Source organism: Balaenoptera acutorostrata, chromosome 18 (assembly GCF_949987535.1).
Source record: "Balaenoptera acutorostrata chromosome 18, mBalAcu1.1, whole genome shotgun sequence".
Classification (NCBI taxonomy): domain Eukaryota; kingdom Metazoa; phylum Chordata; class Mammalia; order Artiodactyla; family Balaenopteridae; genus Balaenoptera; species Balaenoptera acutorostrata.
In genome coordinates this window covers 74061486-74084822 of record NC_080081.1, presented here as the reverse complement: position 1 = coordinate 74084822, position 23337 = coordinate 74061486, and the positions used below count along the sequence as shown (strand labels likewise).

The 23337-nt window shown below is 37.1% G+C and overlaps 1 protein-coding gene and 1 long non-coding RNA gene across 6 annotated transcripts in view; both read right to left on the bottom strand.

Annotated features, from left to right (window-relative positions):
* Positions 1–879: 879 nt before the first annotated feature.
* On the bottom strand, positions 880–2400 carry LOC130705632 (uncharacterized). The gene is made up of 2 exons (XR_009005967.1): positions 1872–2400; positions 880–1269 (listed from the first exon to the last, which is right to left on the bottom strand). It is a non-coding gene; the product is annotated as an uncharacterized LOC130705632 (long non-coding RNA).
* Positions 2401–2406: 6 nt separating this feature from the next.
* KATNAL1 (katanin catalytic subunit A1 like 1) overlaps positions 2407–23337 on the bottom strand; it is an 84519-nt gene continuing 63588 nt past the window's right edge. For all 5 annotated transcript variants that reach the window (XM_007164170.3, XM_007164173.2, XM_007164174.2 and 2 more), the window contains exons 10-11: positions 7426–7552; positions 2407–6028 (exon numbers count right to left, since the gene is read on the bottom strand). In XM_007164170.3, coding sequence (XP_007164232.1) covers positions 5830–6028; positions 7426–7552 — 326 coding nt within the window. In that variant the 3' untranslated portion in view covers positions 2407–5829. The remainder of the gene's footprint in view (positions 6029–7425; positions 7553–23337) is intronic.

Here is a 23337-nt window from a genome sequence, read left to right as displayed (position 1 = left end):
AATCAATACTGACCCAACTAAAACAAGCAGATCACACTAAAGCGAGATACTGATAAAAGGGGAAATGGCGGGGGTGGGGGGTGGGGAGGGCGAAAATTATATGAGAACTCCCCTCATATACAGGTTAATTTTTCTGTAAACATAAAATTGCTCAAAAAATAAAGCCTGTGAAATAAAAAAAAATAGTTTTGGAGAATTCATAACATAAAGACACAGTCATGTGGCGCAGATGTAGAGAACGGACTTGAGGACACGGGGAGGGGGAAGGGTAAGCCCGGACGAAGTGAGAGAGTGGCATGGACATATATACACTACCAAATGTAAAACAGCTAGCTAGTGGGAAGCAGCCACATAGCACAGGGAGATCAGCTCGGTGCTTTGTGACCACCTAGAGGGGTGGGATAGGGAGGGTGGGAGGGAGATGCAAGAGGGAGGAGATATGGGGATATATGTATATGTATAGCTGATTCACTTTGTTATATAGCAGAAACTAACACAACATTGTAAAGCAATTATACTCCAATAAAGATGTTAAAAAAAAATGGAAACAGGAAAGAAAAAAAAAAAGACACAGTCACGTGGAAAATTCACCTTATGGAACATCCACTTTGCAATGGTGCTACACAAATACGTGTATTTGTTAAACCAGTTAGAATTAAGTGAAAAGCCATTCTTATCTTACCCGCATCAACCTTGAAATTATTAGCATAATGCACGGCAAACACAGAATGTCAGGTTCACAATATGGGATTTTATAAGAACGAAAACTCCGGAAAAAGCCATCCCTTACTAGTGAGGGATTTGTTACTCCCACTGGCGGCAGTAAGTGGACCAGAGACTGTAGATCAAATATGAACCACAAAGAAAACACCGACAAGCCACACTCTAGAAATTTATTACCAAACTACAACCTATGCACAGACACAGCTAAGCTCATGAAGCTCGTGATGTAGCCGCACAAAAGGTAAGGAAAAGCACATTTAATAAATACAATTTGGAAACGTCTTTTTCTTTAAATTAGGTTCAAAATACTGGGAGACAGACACTGAAACAAAAATCTTAACGAAACACTTACAACACATAGTGATCTCGCTGGACACTGTGTCCGCACAGTGTTAACCGAAGGCGACGCCTGCTGCCCTGCTGCCATGTGAACAGACATGTCACGTGTCCACCTCTGTGTGTTTCCATGAAGTACTTAGGTCCTTGTACAGGAACAGTGAGGTCCCGAGTCTTTTAATGCTGTCACATGAGTCTGTATTTACGAAGCTATGAGAAAACGGGAGGACGTGTGTTGTGTTTGAAACCACTCCTTGACACGAGGCACATGGAGGGATGAAGCTGTCCCAACAACGAGGGCAAGCCTCTCCCAGACATGCTGTAGAGGCTTCACTTGGAATATATGGCTTTCCCAGAGGAGGAACAACAAATATTTCCAAGGGAAATTTCAGTGTTAAAAAAAGTGAGTGAGAGAGGAGAGAGAAGGAATCGCTTAGACGAACACATAGGTATGATAGATGACGAACTGAATTTCAATATGGTTTCAATTCATTCGCACCTAAAACTAAGCCTGTTTGACTGAGGTAGACTCTGTAAATAACACGTGCAAAGACTCAGGTTTTCCAAAGGGCAATATTTAGTCATTTCAGAGGTTGTAAAACAAAAGTGCATTTTATAATTTTGAACATAAAATCAAATGGGAGTCCTAGGAGGAAAACCTCCACGTTAATTCCCTACCAAATTTCCATATGTACAGAAACCTACACACTGCTGGTGACAAAGCAGAATCTAGGTTATTTCTATACATATAAAATAAAATCAATCAACAAAGGAGAAAGGTAAAATAAAAAGAATAAATTTGATGACGTTACCTTAATATTTTTCCTGTTTTTATTAACAAATCATGTGGAAATTGAGAAATATTCCTAAAGTTAAAGAGTTGTCCGGAGCCAAAAAACCTAATAAAAATTCAAAGAATTATTGTTAATTTGTGAATGTTTAAAAACATATGTGTTATCTTAGGGACTTTATTTTTTAAATATTCATATAGTTTTCACAAGAGAAAACAATATTAAAAGCAAATGTCCTAAAAAAATCAAATAAATAAGTACAAAAAGCCTAATTTAAAAGTATAAATAAGTAAACATAGTAATTATTACAGTTTTTAGCTTTTTCTGAAAAAAAAAATAATTAGCGGAGATAAGAATAAAACATTTGGGGTTTAAATATTTGTATTCCCCTAACAGGCCTTCCAACTGTAATTTCTACCCTTTTCTATTGTGACAGATTCTTAGATTCGCATAAATATTATGTACATCACAAATTAAGTGGTATGTAAAAACTACTACACAATCAAAACCATTATGGAACAGAAGATACAAAACAAATGTTAAAAGAAGGATTACTATTGTTTCTTCATATGGTTAAAGTGGCCCTTTCTTGGAAAAGGGCAGCAATTATCCTTAACATTTTATGCCTATCACACAGGAAATACCCTGAGGTGACTTATCATTCACAAGAGAAAAGGAGGAGTGGGAATCTACTATTATGCCAAAAGATTCAATAATCAAGACAACACAGAAGGAGCCAAAGCCCACATGACAAGCAATACCTGCCTCATCCTTCACTTTACCTCAAGGTTGTTAGGGCCAGGAAAGTGAAACAGAACTGCATCAACTGGTCTATGATTCTCATCATGGATACAGCAGTGTATACAGAAACTTCCAAGGAGGGAATTCAAACAAACTCAAGCTGTTCAAAACCTACAGTATCAATACTTTCTGTTCAAAAGAGTCAGGCTACATGTAGCAAAGTGAAAGAGTGACACTTATATTGAAAATCTGGGCTGTATACACACATTTTTCCTGATGTAGATGTATGTTGTTTTACGGTAGATTCACCAGACACTTGCTTGCTCACTTTTTGAGTAATTAGTGATTTCAGCCTATTTTTGGACAGTCAAATATCACATCATAAAAACTGCAGTCTCTGGAGCCCAAACGAAACCCCCAGTTAGGCAGCTAGACCACAACATGTTACCTCTTCCAAGCTGTCTTGGCATTTTGGGAGGTAGAGGTCCAAGCCCAAAGTGTGTTTGGCCATTCTGGAATGCCCACACTGCTGCTGACTGAAGATAAAGTCTGTGATGCCATCGTCTATTTTCTACGTGGATTACTAGAAGGTTTCAGCCTACATTAGAGAGCCATTTGTCTGGCACATTCCATTAATATTAATTTCTTTTTAAAAATAAAGGAATTGTGCAAGCAAAATGTTTGCAACAAACATGTAACATGTTTAACATGTTTGCCATAATTGCATGTGTATGTGTTTACAATAAACATGTAGCTTGGGAAATGACAAAAATTGTTCATGAAAATAGCCAAGATCTATAATAGTTCTGTTGTTCAAGCAAATGGATACCACTTCTAATTTTAAAGCAAATTTAAAGAGAGAAAAACTTTTAAATGTTATCTTTCCAAAGCAACACGCAGGTTACTGTGCCTTCCATTTATAAACTGAAATCGTTTCATTAGTTGGAGCCAGAAGCTGCACGGTGTAATTACAGGAAGTGCCCAGTCGGTACTGCACTGCCTGGTCCAACTCTGTGGCCACAGAGCGCCCACCCAAAGGACAGGTACACAGTAAGCAACCAACATGAGCCTACTAAAATGGAGAACTATCTGATCAGATATCTGCGAGACAGAAGTGTAGAAAACTTAGTCCCGACATCACTGTGTTGAAGAACCCCAAGCACTCAGGTTTTCAGATGAATTAAAGGAACCAAATCTTTCTAATTTGATAATACAACAGAAAAAATAAAATAAAACACAAAAATTCTCTCATTCTGGGTAAGGCAACACAGTCTTGCAATAAAGACAATGTATATACCATGTGCAGGAAAGGCTGGACAGAACGCCCTAGGGATCTCCTCAGGATCCTTTAAGGGGTTAATACATACAAAGCATTCACCATCCACTGACAGAGCAAAATGAGAAACAAGGGAAATAAAAAAGCACACCGGACTGACTTAACACAGTAAAGATAAGCTCCTAGGAGGCTTGAGTCTCCAAGTACTGCTCAACTGATAGTTTTTAAAAAATCAAAATTACCATGTCATTATGCATGAAGAATTCAGAAAAAAATTGAAATGTAAGCCAAGACAAATAACACGAAATCTAGAAAAATGGTCTGACTAATCAACTAAACTATGCAAACAAGTTTTGGCAATCAAAACACTAAGGTTTTAAGGACTGCCCCTAGGACTTCAGGAAAAAAATAACTTACTGGATGGCAATAGTCTGCAAGATTATCTTAGTGGGATTATTTATTTCTTTATTTTAAAAGTTCATGAATAAAAGGAAAGTTCTCTCATTTCAACTTTTAAGATGAACTAAATCAACTAAAATAAAATCATGATATCTCATGATTTTAACTCTTATAAATCTATGCCTCAGAGGAAAGGGGGGTAGTTTAAAGCAGTAGATGAATACTGTGGTATATAGTTCTAAGTAGGGGGAAGAAATCTCTTAAGGAAGCTGTTAAGAGTTTATCTTTAACTGTCAAAAAAGCTATATGTTATTTTTGGTTTTAAACTAGTAGTTGCTGTCCAAAATTGAAAATTCAGGATATCATCAAATACAAATTTTTTAAAGCTTGACTATTAAAGCAGAGGTTGCCCCATCAAAATAGGATAAATGCAATTTTTAAAAACTAACACTAGGCTACTCTACCTGTGACTAGATACACGGCCTCTCCTTTTCTGGCCTCCTTCTACGGTCTAATTCCTGCTGAAAAGAGTGGGCATGTCATATTTCTAACCTAATCTTAGCGTGCGTACAAGCACTCAACCTAGACAAGGAATGATTCCTAAATGTTCGTTGTTCATTATGCACGATGTTATTTTGTTAATAAACAAGCTGTCTCGAAAACCATAAAGATTTTGCTTTGTTTGTTTTGCATTAGCCACAAGAGAGTGGACTTGTTTAGAATACCAAAGCATTTATTTAGAATATGAAAGGCAAATTCAGCAAAAAACAATGTTTGAGCTGAGAAAAATCAAGGGTTTATCTGTTGAACATATTGAAAGAAAAGTGAAAACAAACTCAGAAGTCTAGAATGAAAAAGAGCATCTTACGCAAACATGATGTTCTTTCCATCCTTCCAATATGAAATATTGCCAGCAAAAAAAATACTGAAGACCGGAGAAGCCACTTGGCAAAAGGATTCAAAAACCACAAAGCATGAGGCTATTCCCCCATAAAGCTCAATAAGTGATTAAATAGCTAGTAGAGGGAATGGTGAGGGAAAGGAAGGGAAAACTCAAACTATATAACAGACTCTAACAGTAGTAGGTGAATTCTAAAGGTTTAACTAGCAGATTCATTATTTAATCCAAAACCATAATTCTTAACAACAAATAATAGATCTGACACAAACCCAGTTTTGATGTTAAAAGCCAACAGATATAGGTCCCTCATGTTCAGAGCAAAGAATAGAAAAAACTAAAAAACAATGAACACTAGTGAGAAACAGAGCTCCTTCTACATTTTCTGTAAACAAGTTTCTACAATAGCACACTGGTCGCTTTCTTCAGCCCCTGATACTCTGGTTAGGGTGTGCAACTGTAATGCATGGATACGTGGATATCAGGCTCTCTATGTAAGCTTTTCTTACTTCTCAAGTATATGTATGTTCTTTGTGTTTTAAATTTTTTCTTTAAGAGAAAATCTCTCCAATGTAAAGTTCCAAACCTGTTTTTTTTTTTAAATTGCTGGAATTTCTTCACATTTTATAAACAAAAATACCAGAAATGAAAGAGCTGACAGAAATTCAAGCAGATCCAAATTCAACCATCCACTTTTCATATTTCTCCAAGTCTGCAGCAGAGACAGACTTAGCAATTTTCTTAAGAGCCAATTCAAAGTCTCCTTTGGTAACAGGCATCTGAAGCTCCTCTTTAGAAAGTGCACGGATCTCTTCTGGACTTAGGCCATTGATTCGTCGTCTCATTGCCATTAAAGAGGCATCCCTAAAAATATACCAAAATCAGTGAATACTTATTGTTGCAAATGTTTTAAACATACTCAATTGTGATAATGTTAAGGGAAGACATTCAAAAGATCATTTTATATGTTTTTACCATGCTGCTCAGAATTTTCCACTTCAGAGACATCCTGAGGGCTCAGGAAAGGTTAAAACAGGATGCAAAGGACTTAAACATAAAAAATACTGTAATGAATCCTAAAAGTCTAGGTTGGGCTCAGATGGTACTGAATTTTCTTTTCCCCACTTGCTCCTCAAAGACAGCCTAGAAGTCTAGGAAACTGAAGGAGAATTATGAAATACTGAATTGCATACTTGGAAATAAACATACGGCTAACATTAAGATAACTCAAATATTATACCAGTTTGTCTACAACCTAATTAGAGGAGGTATAGCCAGGAACCTCTCTCTCTCTGGAGCATGAATATATCTAAATATAGTGGATGTGGAATTCCCTACATGGAATATTTGTGGGCAAGTGAAGAGAGAAAATCTGGCTTCTCTGGATCCTATTTTCAGCTCATTCTGATCACTTGTAAATAATTACGCAGGTTAGGAAGAAGTGTACAACTAGTGCTCACGAAAAAGCTATTAGGCAGCCAAGCCAACCAAAACTTCAAATTTTTATACATTTTACTATGGTAATAGTAGAAGCTATTTTGAGCTTATTGAGTGCCACTAAACTTACACGCGTATAGGACAAATACTCGTAGAAAAAATAAGTAACACAGATGTTATGGTTTTAAAGAAAGGCTACTGATGTCAATTTAAGTATTGTTAGGGAAGTTAAGTACTAAAAACAAATCCTCTTCACTGAGTGATGTGAATTGTCTAAAAGTTATGATGTCACTAAATTGAAAGGGAAATTTACATACATATATCTATATCTATCTATCTATATATATAATTGATCACCTTTGTTCATCTGCGTGTAGTAAAATAATGCCAACCAAAACAAAATGATATTATTTTATGTTGATGCAGCTAGTCTCCAATTTAGGGCTAAATTAACCTTAGGTTGTCAAAGTCATTTATTACCAAGTTGGGCAAAACAATTTCTTAAAAATCAAAGGCTATAAAAGGTGAACTACAGTTGACCCTTGAACAACACGGGGGTTAGGGGTGCAGACCCTTGGCACAGTTGAAAATCCGGGAATAACTTATAGGCAGCCCTCTGAACGAGCAATTCCTCCTTACCCACAATTCCAGATTCAACCAACCGCAGATCCTGTAGTACTACAGTATATATTTAGTGAAAAAAATCCACACAGTTCAAACCTTCATCGTTCAAGGGTCAACTGCACACTGACTTTAAGACAAGTCCTCCTGATAAATCCATAACTAATGTCTAACATCACGGATCATTAAAAAAAAAAAAATACCTGCAAACATTAGTTATATCAGCACCAGAATAGCCCTCAATCTTCTCTGCTATATCTTCCAGTTGAATATCAGGATCCAATTCAACCTCACGAAGATTGATTTTCAGAAGCTCAGTTCTTCCTTTTGCTGTTAGAAGATTTTTTTTGTTGTTATTATTAGACGTTTTACTTTACAAATCATTTTGATAAGAAATCACCTATTTAACATTCAGGAAAAGAAAGAGTCTAATGCAAAGAAAAGTCAACAACTGTGAGTCCACTAATATTACTAATTCACTGCATGACTAGTGGAATCATTTAACTTCCTGTGTGCCTTGGCTGTAATAACTAATAATTGAAACAAAACTCAGAGTTTTCCTAATAGATTGTAAAGATACTTGCTATGAGAACAAAGGGTCTGAGATCCTTTATGAAAAATAAAAACATTAGTATTCAAGCACCAGAAATGCTTTTGTAAAGAAAATATTTAGCCTAGCTTTATGAAACTAGATTGCATGGTGTGTAACTCCTGTGAGTTACTTTGCTCACCTTTTAGTGTGAAATAGGAAAAGATTTCCAGAACTCTAATCAGTATTTTTTAAAAATCCAGTTTTCTTTTCCTAGCAATCAGCAATTGGCACAAAACGCTTATTAACATATTTTTTACTTGGAGAGCCGGCCCACAGACATTTGCTGTTCCAATATGATTGAAATGTGTATCGAGTAAGCTGAAACAAACAGAATTTTTTAATAACCAATCTTGCTTGCTGTTTCACCATCAGTTTTTGTGACAAATCTGCTTAATATAGCACACTAAGATAATGCAAAATTAGCTCGGATCCGGCTCTCTACGATTTCCTGATATACAAAATGAAATTTAATTTTCCCAATTTTTATTCTGAAAAATTTTAAATCTTCAGGTAAAAAAAAAAAAAGTGAACACTCATTTACCTTTTCTCTAGATTCACCAATTGTCAACATTTTGCCATTATCACTCCCTTGCCCTCTCCTCTCCTCCCCACTCTCATTTATGAACTGAGAGCTAGCTATAGGCCACACAACACTTTACCTTGAATTCTTCAGCATGTATCTCCTAAGAACAAAGGTATCCATACAATCATCACACTTAACAGGAAATTTAACACTGGTACATTAGTATCATCTAATACACAATCCAGATTAAAATGTACGCATTTGTCCCAGGCCTTTATTACTTTCTTAAAAACCATTACACATTACATTAAAGTTATTGTCTCTCTTTAGTCTTCTTCAAACAGTTCCCCAGTGTTACTCTGTTTTGTCTTTCATGACATTGACAATTCCCCCCCAAATGATCTTACAGAGTTAAGGCATTCCATCGAAGACCCCAATGGGTCTGTTTGTGGAACCTGACAGGCAGATATGAAAATGTTAATGGAAAGAACCAAGAATAACCAAGACACTCTGGACAACAGCAAGGCAGGAGGAACTGCTCTACTACAAAGCAATAGGATTCGAATCTGTCTAACACTCTTGCAGAGAGAGACAAGCAGATCCGTGACACAGAATGGAGAGCCTAGGAGCAGAGCAGAGCATACACTATGGACACCTAATTTGTGACGCAGGTGGTTCGGGGCAGTGGGAGAAAGGAGGGTCTTTTCAATAAACGATGACAGAACTGACTACTCACAGAGAAAAAATGGGACTGGGTCATCCTCACCATACATAAAAATCAGTGCCAGATATATTACTGATCTAAACATAAGGTGCAAAATTATAAGCATTTTAGAAGATAAAACAGGAATCTATCTTAATGACCTCACGGTAAATATTCTTAAGATACATTAAAAAATCGACTACAAGGAAAAAGACGGATAAACTGACCACATTAAAATTAGGAATGCCTATTCATCAAAAGACACTGTAAAACAGTGAAAACACACAATCTACAGAGTTTGAGAAAATATTTACACCAGATTTAACAAAAAACTTATATCTAGAATATTTAAGGACTTCCTACAAATCATTAAGAAAAAGTCAGACCACCTAATAGAAAAATGGACAAAAAACTTGAACAACTATATCACAAAATCATGATGGCCAAACAATAAAGGAAAAGATGTTCAAATTCTTTAATAATATAGGAAATACAAATTAAACCGCAATAAGCACTGCACACGAAAAGACTGGTACGCATTTAAAAGTCTGACAATACCAAGTGATGGAAAAATGTGAAACAATGGGAACTCTCATACATTGCTGGGAGGAGTGTAAACTGAAGCAACCACTCTGGAAGACAGACTGGATTTATCCACTGACAAATGTTTCACTGATGAAACATTGTATGAAACAATGTATCCACTGATGTTTCAGCTATGCAACATGACCTAGCAATTCACTCCTAGGATGGAAAGCTCCATCCTGGCCTAAAGAAACTTAGGCACTTGCACCATTATACATGTAGAAGAATGCTCATAGCAGTATAATAGCCTAAAACTGGAAATAATCATAACGTCCATCAAAAAATATGATGGATAATTGTGGCAGAATCACATAATGGATGTTATGGGCTGAACTGTATCCCCTGCTAAATTCTTATGTTGAAGCTCTAACCTCTGATACCTCAGAATGTGACTGTATTTGGAGACAGGACCTTTAAAGAGGTAATTAAAGTAAAATGAGTCAGATGGGTGGGCCCTAATCCAATATGACTGGTATCTTTACAAGAAGACTAGGACACAGAGACACACAACATGAGGAAAGACCACATGAGGACATTAAAAGAAAATGGCCACCTACAAGCTAAGGAAAGAGGCCCTAGAAGGAAACCAATCCTGCCAACACCTTCATCTTGGACCTGTAGCCTACAGAACTGTGAGAAAACAAGTTTCCCTTGTTGAAGTCACCCAGTCTGTGGGTGTACTGTGTTATGGCAGCCCCAGCAAACTAATACAACGGAACAGCACACAGCCACAAACACGAGCTGCCTCTACATGTCACAACATGGGTGAATCTTAAAAACACACTGAGCAAAATATGCAAGATACAAATGAGCACAATTAACGTGATTCATTTATGTAAAGTTTAAAAGGAGGTAAAACTGCGTGTGGGGGGATACATGACTAGGTGATAAAGTTATAAGGAAAAACAATAAATTGTTTCCATAAAGAGAGTGACAGCGATCGCCAGCAGAGCAGGAAGGGAGCTGTGCTGGGAAGGAGCACACCCGGGGCGTCGGGGGTCTGGTGCTGGGAAGGAACATACCCGGGGCGTCGGGGGTCTGGTGCTGGGAAGGAACATACCCGGGGCGTCGGGGGTCTGGTGCTGCCCCGCTTCCTGTCCTAGCAGGTGGCTCGACGGTTGTTGGCTTTGCCAATTATTGGACAAATTGGACATTTTAACAGATTTTTCTGTATCTGAGTTATATTTCACTCACACACACACACACACACACTCTTGAAGTAAGACGGAGCAAAGCAACGCAAAGAGCAGCCAGAGTGAAGAGAGAAGCAGCAAGCAGGCAGGACCTGCGTGTGACTAGGAAACTGTGACCTCCAGAATCCCTTCACCTCGGGAGCTCCTATCCTTGACCATCTTCAGCCACAGGCGCCCCCTGCAGTGAGCAGGGGTACCCACAGGCGGTGCGGGCCCAGGAAGCCCTCCGCCCAGGTGGTCGGCCAGAGGGCTGTGGGGAGAAAGACGGGGAAGGGAGGGAGCTCGCAGGGCCGCTGCCACACGAGGTGCTCGTGCCCCCGATGCCGCAGGGAAAGCTCCACGTTCAGCCCAAGAGCTCCACACACAGCAGGTGGACGGTAGTGAACGAACATCACTTTGCTCTTTCAGTTCCCATGTTAGAACACCACTGTATCTGCAAATCAGAATGCTTTACTGTGGCCTGCCCTAAGAACTTAAAGCATCGAGTTTAATATAACGCATTCGCCCCCAGAAACAAAGTTCCTGACAGTCAACTTAAATGAACTTTGGAGCCTCAACCTGCTCATAAGTGAGGGCCTGGTGGGACTGAAGCTTAGTAGGAAGCATTCTCCTCTTCCCTAGTAACTATGATTTGGGAAAGATAACTTTTAACACTGGTTGTATCTATGATTTGTTAGAAGATTCTAAGCAGGATTTATCATCTCTATAAAACTGAATTAATGATATGTAATAAGCCTGTGAAAGGATTTAACGAGGGGTTAATGTGTTAACAACAGTATAAAGAACTGCCAATGCTACATAACCAAGTTAATACACATTTGAAATTTAAATAAACACTGTTAGATGGATCACACAACTTCTTCTTGAGTACCGGAGGCAGTCCAGCACGGCAGGTAAGGAGAGTGTGCTCTGGGGCCAGATGGCAGGGGCACACATCCCTGCTCTGCCGCACTGGGCAGGATACCTAACTGCTCGGGGCCTCAGTTTCTCATAAGTAAAGATAAGAACAGAATCTACCTCACAAGCCTGATGTGAGGGTTAAATGAGCTAATACACGTAAAGCCTGGTCCACAGGCAGCGCTCAGTAAATGGCGGTTGCCCCATCACACACACCACCTTCAGTCAATCAACAAACAGGATTAGAGGGAGACAGAGAATAGCCAGATCCCTTCTATTAAGGCCCACCTGGGGGATAGATAACAGAGGAAACACCCAGGGGAGTGAAGTCCACACAGGGAGAGAGACCAGGGCAAAGAAGACTTCATAGAATTGGTATGCTTTCATGTCGACTTCGAAAAATCAATAAAATTTAAATACAAAGGAAGAGAGAGAACAATCTGGGAAATGAGAGCACCATAAATTATGACATGGAAGTAGGAAGACGCACGAGTGAAAAAAAAGGTAAGTAGAAAAGTACAACACAGTATTAAGAAATGCAAATAGACACAAATAGGATACATAAGGTATGAACTTACAGTTTAAAAAAAATGTACTCTGACCCTGATGTGATAGGAAATAAGAATCACTCAGAGTCTAAGAGACTCTGTGATGCCTTGGTGGTTTAGGGAGGTTAGCCTAAAAGCAAAACATAACTAAATGAAGGGGGCTGGAGAAAGGAGTTCATTAGGCTGAGCAGTGGTTGCTGCCATAATTCAGATGCATAAAGTAAGAAGAGACTTGGTGTAAGGCCAAGCTCCACCTGTGCCTGTTATCTGACTTCTCCCATCTGTTGACTACGGCAGATTGTATTTACCAAGATGGTGCAAGAGCCCCTCCTCCCACACACGCTTCTACAATGTGGCCTTCCACTCCTCCACCCAGAGGTAGTCTGATTCCCCTCCTCTTGAAAATGGGTGGGCTTGCAAATGCTTCAACCCAGAGTACAGCAGAGGTGACACAGCGTGACCCCCAAGGCTAGGTCATAAGAAGCAGTGCACCTTCCACCTTTTCCAGTGGAACAATCACACCTGGAGCGCTGAGCTACCACGTATGAAATGTGACAAGCTGAGGCCACCATGCCTGAGGAAGCCCAGGCCACATGGAATAACCCCAAGTAACACAGCGGTGCTCCAGAAAGACAGCCCCCCCTGAGGCCCCAGGCCTCAGCCGCCAGGCATGTGAGTGAAGACACTCCAGATGATGCCAGGCTCCAGATGTGGAGTCACCCTCAGCCGCTGATCTTCCAGTTGTGACCCAGACGTCGTGGAACAGACACAAACCATCCCTGTGGTGCCCTATCCGAATTCCTGATCCCAGAATCTGTGAGCAAAATAAGACTGTTTGGAATGGTATGTTAAACAGCAAGAGTAACTGATACACTGACTTTTCTTGCCATCAAGTTCTAATTGCCTCGCAGTCTTAAAGAAATCTGCATATTTCTTTATGTAAATTACATAACTTACAATATGCCTTTTTGGGTGGCTTTCCTTGTTTTATCTATTTTCATCCTTATACTTCTTGCCTTTTCCAACTAAAAATTGCTTTTCATGGTTGCTTTTGTTCATAAAGTGTCCTTCAATTTTTTTTCTTTAATATAATCTACTTTTCTTTCCATTAATTTTACCCTAGATTTCCAAATCATTCTTTCAGTTCTCTCATCTTTCCAAATTTTCTTTATAGTTCTGTCTCTTCCAGACCCTTTTATCCCACCAGATGCTCCGGCCACAACAGCTGTCCATTCACTTTCAAGCAACCATGCCTTTGTTTCTGTGCTTCTCTATGGAAATTCAGCGAAAACGCAACTTCCTCCATGAAGTCTCCCCAAAAGCACCTCAGTCAGAATTTACTATTCCATGTTTCCACCCCAAAAGTACTATGGGCAAGTCCAGTATCACATGCTCCCTTGTTTCCCTGCAGTTAGGGTAGGTGTATGCCCCCTTCCAACCACACGGTGAGTTCTCTAAGGACAAGGATTGTACACTTTATATTCCCACAGTACCTAATAAATGTCTTTCAGATAGCAAAGAGCTAAATAAACACCTGTGAAATTAATTAACACAGATAAAAGAAGTTAGAAAGGGTGGGGTTCTAATTCTGATTATTTGTTTGGGAGCCCTTTAGCAGAAAGCAATTTCTCAAGTTCTATGGTCATGAGGTACACACATTCAGACTAGTAACAAGCAAAGAGAAGCACCTAAAAGTCATTACCTATAATGACTATTACCTTTACCATTACCTATAACATAACCTTTTCATAAAGGAAAACAAGTTTAGAAAAAATCCCAATAGTCAGCCAGGTCTATGTTCTTCTCCAATATTTCAAAGAAAGCTGAATTCCTACCTTTGTACCATAAAGTATATCTTTCTCCCCAACCCAAGCTTTCCTCAGCAGTTTATAAAATTCCTATCATCAATTATTTTTCTAACTATATTTTTTCTGTCTGTTATAGTGGATTAAAGTTCAAAGTACAAAAGCTCAAATGATGTCAATTCAAGTAGTAAAGCTTTTATCTTCCCCATCAGTATTAATTTTTTATTTATAATCATTGTGCACAATAGCAAAATTAAAAGATTTCATATAAATATACTAGGTGTCATACACATATTTTGTTTAGAAAGCAAGGAAGAAGAGAAAAAAGGGGGAAAGAGAAAGGGAAGAAATTTATTAAATCAGAAGTGATAATAAACCACTCAAATTTCAAATCTTCATGTGACTAATATAAGAGCAAGACAGACACTAAGGAGCTGCTTCTGGGACGAGTAATATTTCAGGACAGTTTGAATCACTTCCATTATTGCTTTAAATAAGTTTATTATTTTGTAAGCTCAATTAGTAAGTTAAGCATTATTTTAAGAAAATTTTTTCTGTTTAAGTAATGATATTATTAGAATTAATAGAATATGTAGTAGCAGTCAGGAAAGACAATACGAGATGTAATCTGTGAACTAGAAATCTACCAATTATTTATATACACCCTTGAGATCTAGTTGCAAAAGTGAATAAGGAATATATTACAATAATTAAGTTTCAAAAGTCATAGGTGAGGCTATGACTTTGGCCATCATTAAAAAAAAATGGTATCAGACTTATCCTTCTATGGTAAACAACTATTAAAATATAACAGGCAACTGTTTTCATGCATTAGCCAACAGACAGTAAAGAACTGCAAAGTGACTTTTTAAGTTCTGCCCATAATTTGAGTGCCTGCCAGAACAAATCTCAACACCGTTTAAAAGAAGACAACATAATCCAGACTCTCTAAAATGTAGAGCATACAATAAAAATTACTGAATGTGTGAAGAAACAGAAAAATGTGACCCATAAACAAAAAATTTTTTAAATAGCAAATAGAAACAGATGTTCCACATGTTAGAATTAGCTGACAAAAACTATAAAGTAGTATATCAATTACCGATTTCAGAACAGCATATTATACTAAAACTTAGTGGCTTAAAACAACAAGTTATTACCCTCACAGTTTCTGTGCATCAGGAGTTTGGGAGCAGTTTAGCTAGAAAATTCTAGTTTAGGGTCTGTGATGGTTAATTTTATGTGTCAAAATGGCTGGGCCACAGTGCCCAGATATCTGTTCAAACATTATTCTAGATGTTTCTGTGAGGGTGTTTTTGGATGAGATTAATATTTAAGTTGCTGGACTCTGAGTACAGCAGACTGTGCTCCATACTGTGGGTGGGCCTCAATCTACCAGCTGAAGGCCTGAACAGAACAAAAGAGGTCCCCAGAGCAAGAGGGAATTCTGTCAGCAGATGGCCTTCAGATAAAAAGGTTTAATCCTTTTTATGATCTAGCCCTGGAAGTCATATGGCATCACTTCTGCCATATTCTTTTCCTTAGAAGCAAATCACTAAGTCCAATCCATTTTCAAGAGGAGGGGAATTAAGCTCCACCTTTTGGAGAGAAACATCTCAAAGAATTAAAGGAAAATACACACAAAATCAGTGATCAGATGAGGAATCCCAGCAAAGCAATGGAAACTATGAAAAAAAAACAGAAATGCTAGATTTGCAAAATGTTAATACATCTGAAATGAAAAATTCACTGGACAGGATTAAAAGCAGATTGGCGATGGCAGAAGAAAATAGTGTCAGTGAACATGAAGACAAGTGAACAGAAACTACCAACCTGAGGAATAGAAAGAAAAAAGATTGAAAAAAAATTTAACAGAGTCCCAGTGATCTGTGCAGCAATATCAGAAAGTCCAACACACATGCAGGATAAATAAAAGGAAAACCCCACAGAGGTACATTACAGTCAAACTGCTGAAAAACAATGATAAATAGAATATCTAAAAAATCAACTGTAGAGGACACTCAATAAAATACCAGCTTGTTTTCTATAGTTAAACATATACTCACAGGTATTTATCCAAGAGAAATGAAAACATATGTCTACACAAAGAACTGAACATGAATGTTTATAGCAACTTTACTTATAACAGTCCCAAACTAGAAATTATCTAAATATCCATCAATAAGAGAATAGATAAATAATCTGTGTACGGTCATATAACAGAATACTACTCACCAATAAAAAACAATAACATCGATGAATCTCAAAATAATCATGCTAAGTGAAAAAAGCCACTCACAAAATAATACATACTGTATGATCCTATTTATGTGAAATTCAAAATAAGCTATAGTGACAAAAATCAGATCAGTGGTTGCCTGAGGTGGGAAGTGTTTTGGGGAGAGAGGAATGGACTGCAAAGGGGCACAAGAAATCCTTTCAGGATGAAAGATATGCTCTGCATCTTGATTGTGGTATGTTTCATGGCTGTATGCAATTGTCAAACTCATCAAATTTTATGTGGATAAAGCTTATTATATATAAATTATTCCTCAATTAAGCTGAATTTTAAAAAATAACCAGAGGGAAAAAGATATATTACATACAATGATCGGAATGGCAGCTGACCTCACATGAAAAACACAATGGAGAACAGAAGCAAGAAAAACTACAATCCTGCAGCCTGTGGACCAAAAACCACAGTTACAGAAAGACAGAGAAGATGAAAAGACAGAGGGCTATGTACCAGATGAAGGAACAAGAAAAAACCCCAGAAAAACAACTAAATGAAGTGGAGATAGGCAACCTTCCAGAAAAAGAATTCAGAATAATGATAGTGAAGATGATCCAGGACCTCGGAATAAGAATGGAGGCAAAGATTGAGAAGATGCAAGAAATGATTAACAAAGACCTAGAAGAATTAAAGAACAAACAAACAGAGATGACCAATACAATAACTGAAATGAAAACTACACTAGAAGGAATCAATAGCAGAATAACTGAGGCAGAAGAACGGATAAGTGACCTGGAAGACAGAATGGTGGAATTCACTGCTGCGGAACAGACTAAAGAAAAAAGAATAAAAAGAAATGAAGACAGCCTAAGAGACCTCTGGGACAACATTAAACGCAACAACATTCGCATTATAGGGGTCCCAGAAGGAGAAGAGAGAGAGAAAGGACCAGAGAAAATATTTGAAGAGATTATAATCGAAAACTTCCCTAACATGGGAAAGGAAATAGCCACCCAAGTCCAGGAAGCGCAGAGAGTCCCATACAGAATAAACCCAAGGAGAAACACGCCGAGACACATAGTAATCAAAGTGGCAAAAATTAAAGACAAAGAAAAATTATTGAAAGCAGCAAGGGAAAAACGACAAATAACATACAAGGGAACCCCCATAAGGTTAACAGCTGATTTCTCAGCAGAAACTCTGCAAGCCAGAAGGGAGTGGCATGAAATACTTAAAGTGATGAAAGGGAAGAACCTACAACCAAGATTACTCTACCCAGCAAGGATCTCATTTAGATTTGATGGAGAAATCAAAAGCTTTACAGACAAGCAAAAGCTAAGAGAATTCAGCACCACCAAACCAGCTCTACAACAAATGCTAAAGGAACTTCTCTAAGTGGGAAACACAAGAGAAGAAAAGGACCTACAAAAACAAACCCAAAACAATTAAGAAAATGGTCATAGGAACATACATATCGATAATTACCTTAAACGTGAATGGATTAAATGCCCCAACCAAAAGACATAGACTGGCTGAATGGATACAAAAACAAGACCCATATATATGCTGTCTACAAGAGACCCACTTCAGACCTAGGGACACATACAGACTGAAAGTGAGGGGATGGAAAAAGATATTCCATGCAAATGGAAATCAAAAGAAAGCTGGAGTAGCTATACTCATATCAGATAAAATAGACTTTAAAATAAAGAATGTTACAAGAGACAAGGAAGGACACTACATAATGATCCAGGGATCAATCCAAGAAGAAGATATAACAATTATAAATATATATGCACCCAACATAGGAGCACCTCAATACATAAGGCAACTGCTAACAGCTATAAAAGAGGAAATCGACAGTAACACAATAATAGTGGGGGACTTTAACACCTCACTTACACCAATGGACAGATCATCCAAAATGAAAATAAATAAGGAAACAGAAGCTTTAAATGACACAATAGACCAGATAGATTTAATTGATATATATAGGACATTCCATCCAAAAACGGCAGATTACACGTTCTTCTCAAGTGCACACGGAACATTCTCCAGGATAGATCACATCTTGGGTCACAAATCAAGCCTCAGTAAATTTAAGAAAATTGAAATCATATCAAGCATCTTTTCTGACCACAACGCTATGAGATTAGAAATGAATTACAGGGAAAAAAACGTAAAAAAGACAAACACATGGAGGCTAAACAATACGTTACTAAATAACCAAGAGATCACTGAAGAAATCAAACAGGAAATAAAAAAATACCTAGAGACAAATGACAATGAAAACACGACGACCCAAAACCTATGGGATGCAGCAAAAGCGGTTCTAAGAGGGAAGTTTATAGCTATACAAGCCTACCTAAGAAACAAGAAAAATCTCAAGTAAACAATCTAACTTTACACCTAAAGAAACTAGAGAAAGAAGAACAAACAAAACCCAAAGTTAGCAGAAGGAAAGAAATCATAAAGATCAGAGCAGAAATAAATGAAATAGAAACAAAGAAAACAATAGCAAAGATCAATAAAACTAAAAGTTGGTTCTTTGAGAAGATAAACAAAATTGATAAGCCATTAGCCAGACTCATCAAGAAAAAGAGGGAGAGGACTCAAATCAATAAAATCAGAAATGAAAAAGGAGAAGTTACAACAGACACCGCAGAAATACAAAACATCCTAAGAGACTACTACAAGCAACTCTATGCCAATAAAATGGACAACCTGGAAGAAATGGACAAATTCTTAGAAAGGTATAACCTTCCAAGACTGAATCAGGAAGAAACAGAAAATATCAACAGACCAATCACAAGTAATGAAATTGAAACTGTGATTAAAAATCTTCCAACAAACAAAAGTCCAGGACCAGATGGCTTCACAGGTGAATTCTATCAAACATTTAGAGAAGAGCTAACACCCATCCTTCTCAAACTCTTCCAAAAAATTGCAGAGGAAGGAACTCTCCCAAACTCATTCTATGAGGCCACCATCACCCTGATACCAAAACCAGACAAAGACACTACAAAAAAAGAAAATTACAGACCAATATCACTGATGAATATAGATGCAAAAATCCTCAACAAAATACTAGCAAACAGAATCCAACAACACATTAAAAGGATCATACACCACGATCAAGTGGGATTTATCCCAGGGATGCAAGGATTCTTCAATATACGCAAATCAATCAATGTGATACACCATATTAACAAATTGAAGAAGAAAAACCATATGATCATCTCAATAGATGCAGAAAAAGCTTTTGACAAAATTCAACACCCATTTCTGATAAAAACTCTCCAGAAAGTGGGCATAGAGGGAACCTACCTCAACATAATAAAGGCCATATATGACAAACCCACAGCAAACATCATTCTCAATGGTGAAAAACTGAAAGCATTTCCTCTAAGATCAGGAACGAGACAAGGATGTCCACTCTCACCACTATTATTCAACATAGTTCTGGAAGTCCTAGCCACGGCAATCAGAGAAGAAAAAGAAATAAAAGGAATACAAATTGGAAAAGAAGAAGTAAAACTGTCACTGTTTGCGGATGACATGATACTATACATAGAGAATCCTAAAACTGCCACCAGAAAACTGCTAGAGCTAATTAATGAATATGGTAAAGTTGCAGGTTACAAAATTAATGCACAGAAATCTCTTGCATTCCTATACACTAATGATGAAAAATCTGAAAGAGAAATTATGGAAACACTCCCATTTACCATTGCAACAAAAAGAATAAAATACCTAGGAATAAACCTACCTAAGGAGACAAAAGACCTGTATGCAGAAAACTATAAGACACTGATGAAAGAAATTAAAGATGATACCAACAGATGGAGAGATATACCATGTTCTTGGATTGGAAGAATCAACATTTTGAAAATGAGTATACTACCCAAAGCAATCTACAGATTCAATGCAATCCCTATCAAATTACCAATGGCATTTTTTACGGAGCTAGAACAAATCATCTTAAAATTTGTATGGAGACACAAAAGACCCCGAATAGCCAAAGCAGTCTTGAGGCAAAAAAATGGAGCTGGAGGAATCAGACTCCCTGACTTCAGACTATACTACAAAGCTACAGTAATCAAGACAATATGGTACTGGCACAAAAACAGAAACATAGATCAATGGAACAAGATAGAAAGCCCAGAGATTAACCCACGCACCTATGGTCAACTAATCTATGACAAAGGAGGCAAAGATATACAATGGAGAAAAGACAGTCTCTTCAATAAGTGGTGCTGGGAAAACTGGACAGCTACATGTAAAAGAATGAAATTAGAATACTCCCTAACACCATACACAAAAATAAACTCAAAATGGATTAGAGACCTAAATATAAGACTGGACACTATAAAACTCTTAGAGGAAAACATAGGAAGAACACTCTTTGACATAAATCACAGCAAGATCTTTTTCGATCCACCTCCTAGAGTAATGGAAATAAAAACAAAAATAAACAAGTGGGACCTAATGAAACTTCAAAGCTTTTGCACAGCAAAGGAAACCATAAACAAGACGAAAAGACAACCCTCAGAATGGGAGAAAATATTTGCAAATGAATCAACGGACAAAGGATTAATCTCCAAAATATATAAACAGCTCATTCAGCTCAATATCAAAGAAACAAACACCCCAATCCAAAAATGGGCAGAAGACCTAAATAGACATTTCTCCAAAGAAGACATACAGACGGCCACGAAGCACATGAAAAGATGCTCAACATCACTAATTATTAGAGAAATGCAAATCAAAACTACAATGAGGTATCACCTCACTCCTGTTAGAATGGGCATCATCAGAAAATCTACAAACAACAAATGCTGGAGAGGGTGTGGAGAAAAGGGAACCCTCTTGCACTGTTGGTGGGAATGTAAATTGATACAGCCACTATGGAGAACAATATGGAGGTTCCTTAAAAAACTAAAAATAGAATTACCAAATGACCCAGCAATCCCACTACTGGGCATATACCCAGAGAAAACCGTAATTCAAAAAGACACGTGCACCCGAATGTTCATTGCAGCACTATTTACAATAGCCAGGTCATGGAAGCAACCTAAATGCCCATCAACAGACGAATGGATAAAGAAGTTGTGGTACATATATACGATGGAATATTATTCAGCCATAAAAAGGAACGAAATTGAGTCATTTGTTGAGAAGTGGATGGATCTAGAGACTGTCTTACAGAGTGAAGTAAGTCAGAAAGAGAAAAACAAATATCGTATGTTAATGCATGTATGTGGAACGTAGAAAAATGGTACAGATGAGCCAGTTTGCAGGGCAGAAGTTGAGACACAGATGTAGAGAATGGACATATGGACACCAAGGGGGGAAAACTGCGATGAGGTGGGGATGGTGATGTGCTGAATTGGGCGATTGGGATTGACATGTATACACTGATGTGTATAAAACTGATGCCTAATAAGAACCTGCAGTATAAAAAAACAAACAAAACAACTAATACTAAACTTTCATTGGGTTATTTGTATGGAAATATGTTAATATAAATGTTTCAGACATTACATGAAATTTCTAAAAATCTTATATTTGTATTTGTATGGAAATATGTATGGAAATATGTTAATATAAATGTTTCAGACATTACATGAAATTTCTAAAAATCTTATATTTGTATTTGTATGGAAATATGTATGGAAATATGTTAATATAAATGTTTCAGACATTACAGGAAACGTCTAAAAATCTTATATGTTCTGGTATAATGTTATAAGTAATAATCCTAGTTATTACTTTAAAATGTATATCTCAGAAATAACTAATTTTCTTGTCAACTGCGTTATTATGAACTTTCATCAAATCTTTAACCATGGTCATTTTTAAGTCTCTTGTCATTTACAGACAGTTCTGGGTGTACTCTGATGATTTTGCAAATATGTTCCTATAAAAGAGTTTCATCTTCAAGAAATTCATGGAAAAGACTCTGACAAGTACAGGTTTCTGGTAACTGACTGTACTGCTGAACTGAATGAATAAGCATTTTCAGAACTCTAATGAAAAACTGATGAACTCATAAAAGTGCTAACAAAAGATCAAGATGAAAAAAAAGAAATTAATTACATGGGACTGAGTGAACTGATGAGGATGAGTATAATTTTTGTGACTTTCTGTCTGAATTAAAAAAAAAAAATCCCAAAAAAAAAAAAAAAAAAAAAAGAAAAACACAATGGAGGCCAGAAGATTACAGAATGATATCATTATAAGCACTGAGAGGAAAAAACCAAAACAAAAAACAAACAAAAAGCCCTCTTCCAACCCAGAATTATTTATCAGTCAAAAACAGCCTTCAGAAATAAGAGTGAAATAAAGACATTTCAGAAAACAAAAACTGAATTTGATGCTAGCAGACCTTAACTACTAAATGAAGTTCTTTAGACAAATGAGAGATGGACCCAGCTGGAAACTTGAACCTTAAAGAAGGAAAGCAGAGCAGTGGATGGTAAATATGTAGGTAAATAGAAAAGACTACTATTTGTGCTCCTCTTAATTTAAGTTTGAACTGACAATTTAAGCCCCATTATATGTTTGGATTTACAATGTATGCAGATGTAAAATACATGACAAAATAGCACAAAGGCTGGGGGAGGCAAATGGTTCTTACATTTTACATGAAGTGGTACAATATTAGCTCTACAGTGACTGTAATAAGTTACAGATGCATATTGTAAATCCCTAGAGTAACTGCTAAAAAATATACAGTTAAGTATAGCTAAAAGCCAACAAGGAAATTAAAATGGATACTAAAAAAGTCGACTATTAAAAGAAATTAAGAAAGGAGGTACAGAGTAACAAACAAACAAAAGGGACAAATAGCAAAATGGCAGACTTAAACATAACCATATCAATAATTACATTATATTTCAATGGACAAAATATTCCAATTAAAAAGCAAAGATAAACTATACAAATAGTAAGACCCAATTATATGCTGTCTACAAGAACTGCACTGCAAATACAAACACATACAAGGTGAAAATTAAAGGAAGGAAGCAGATAT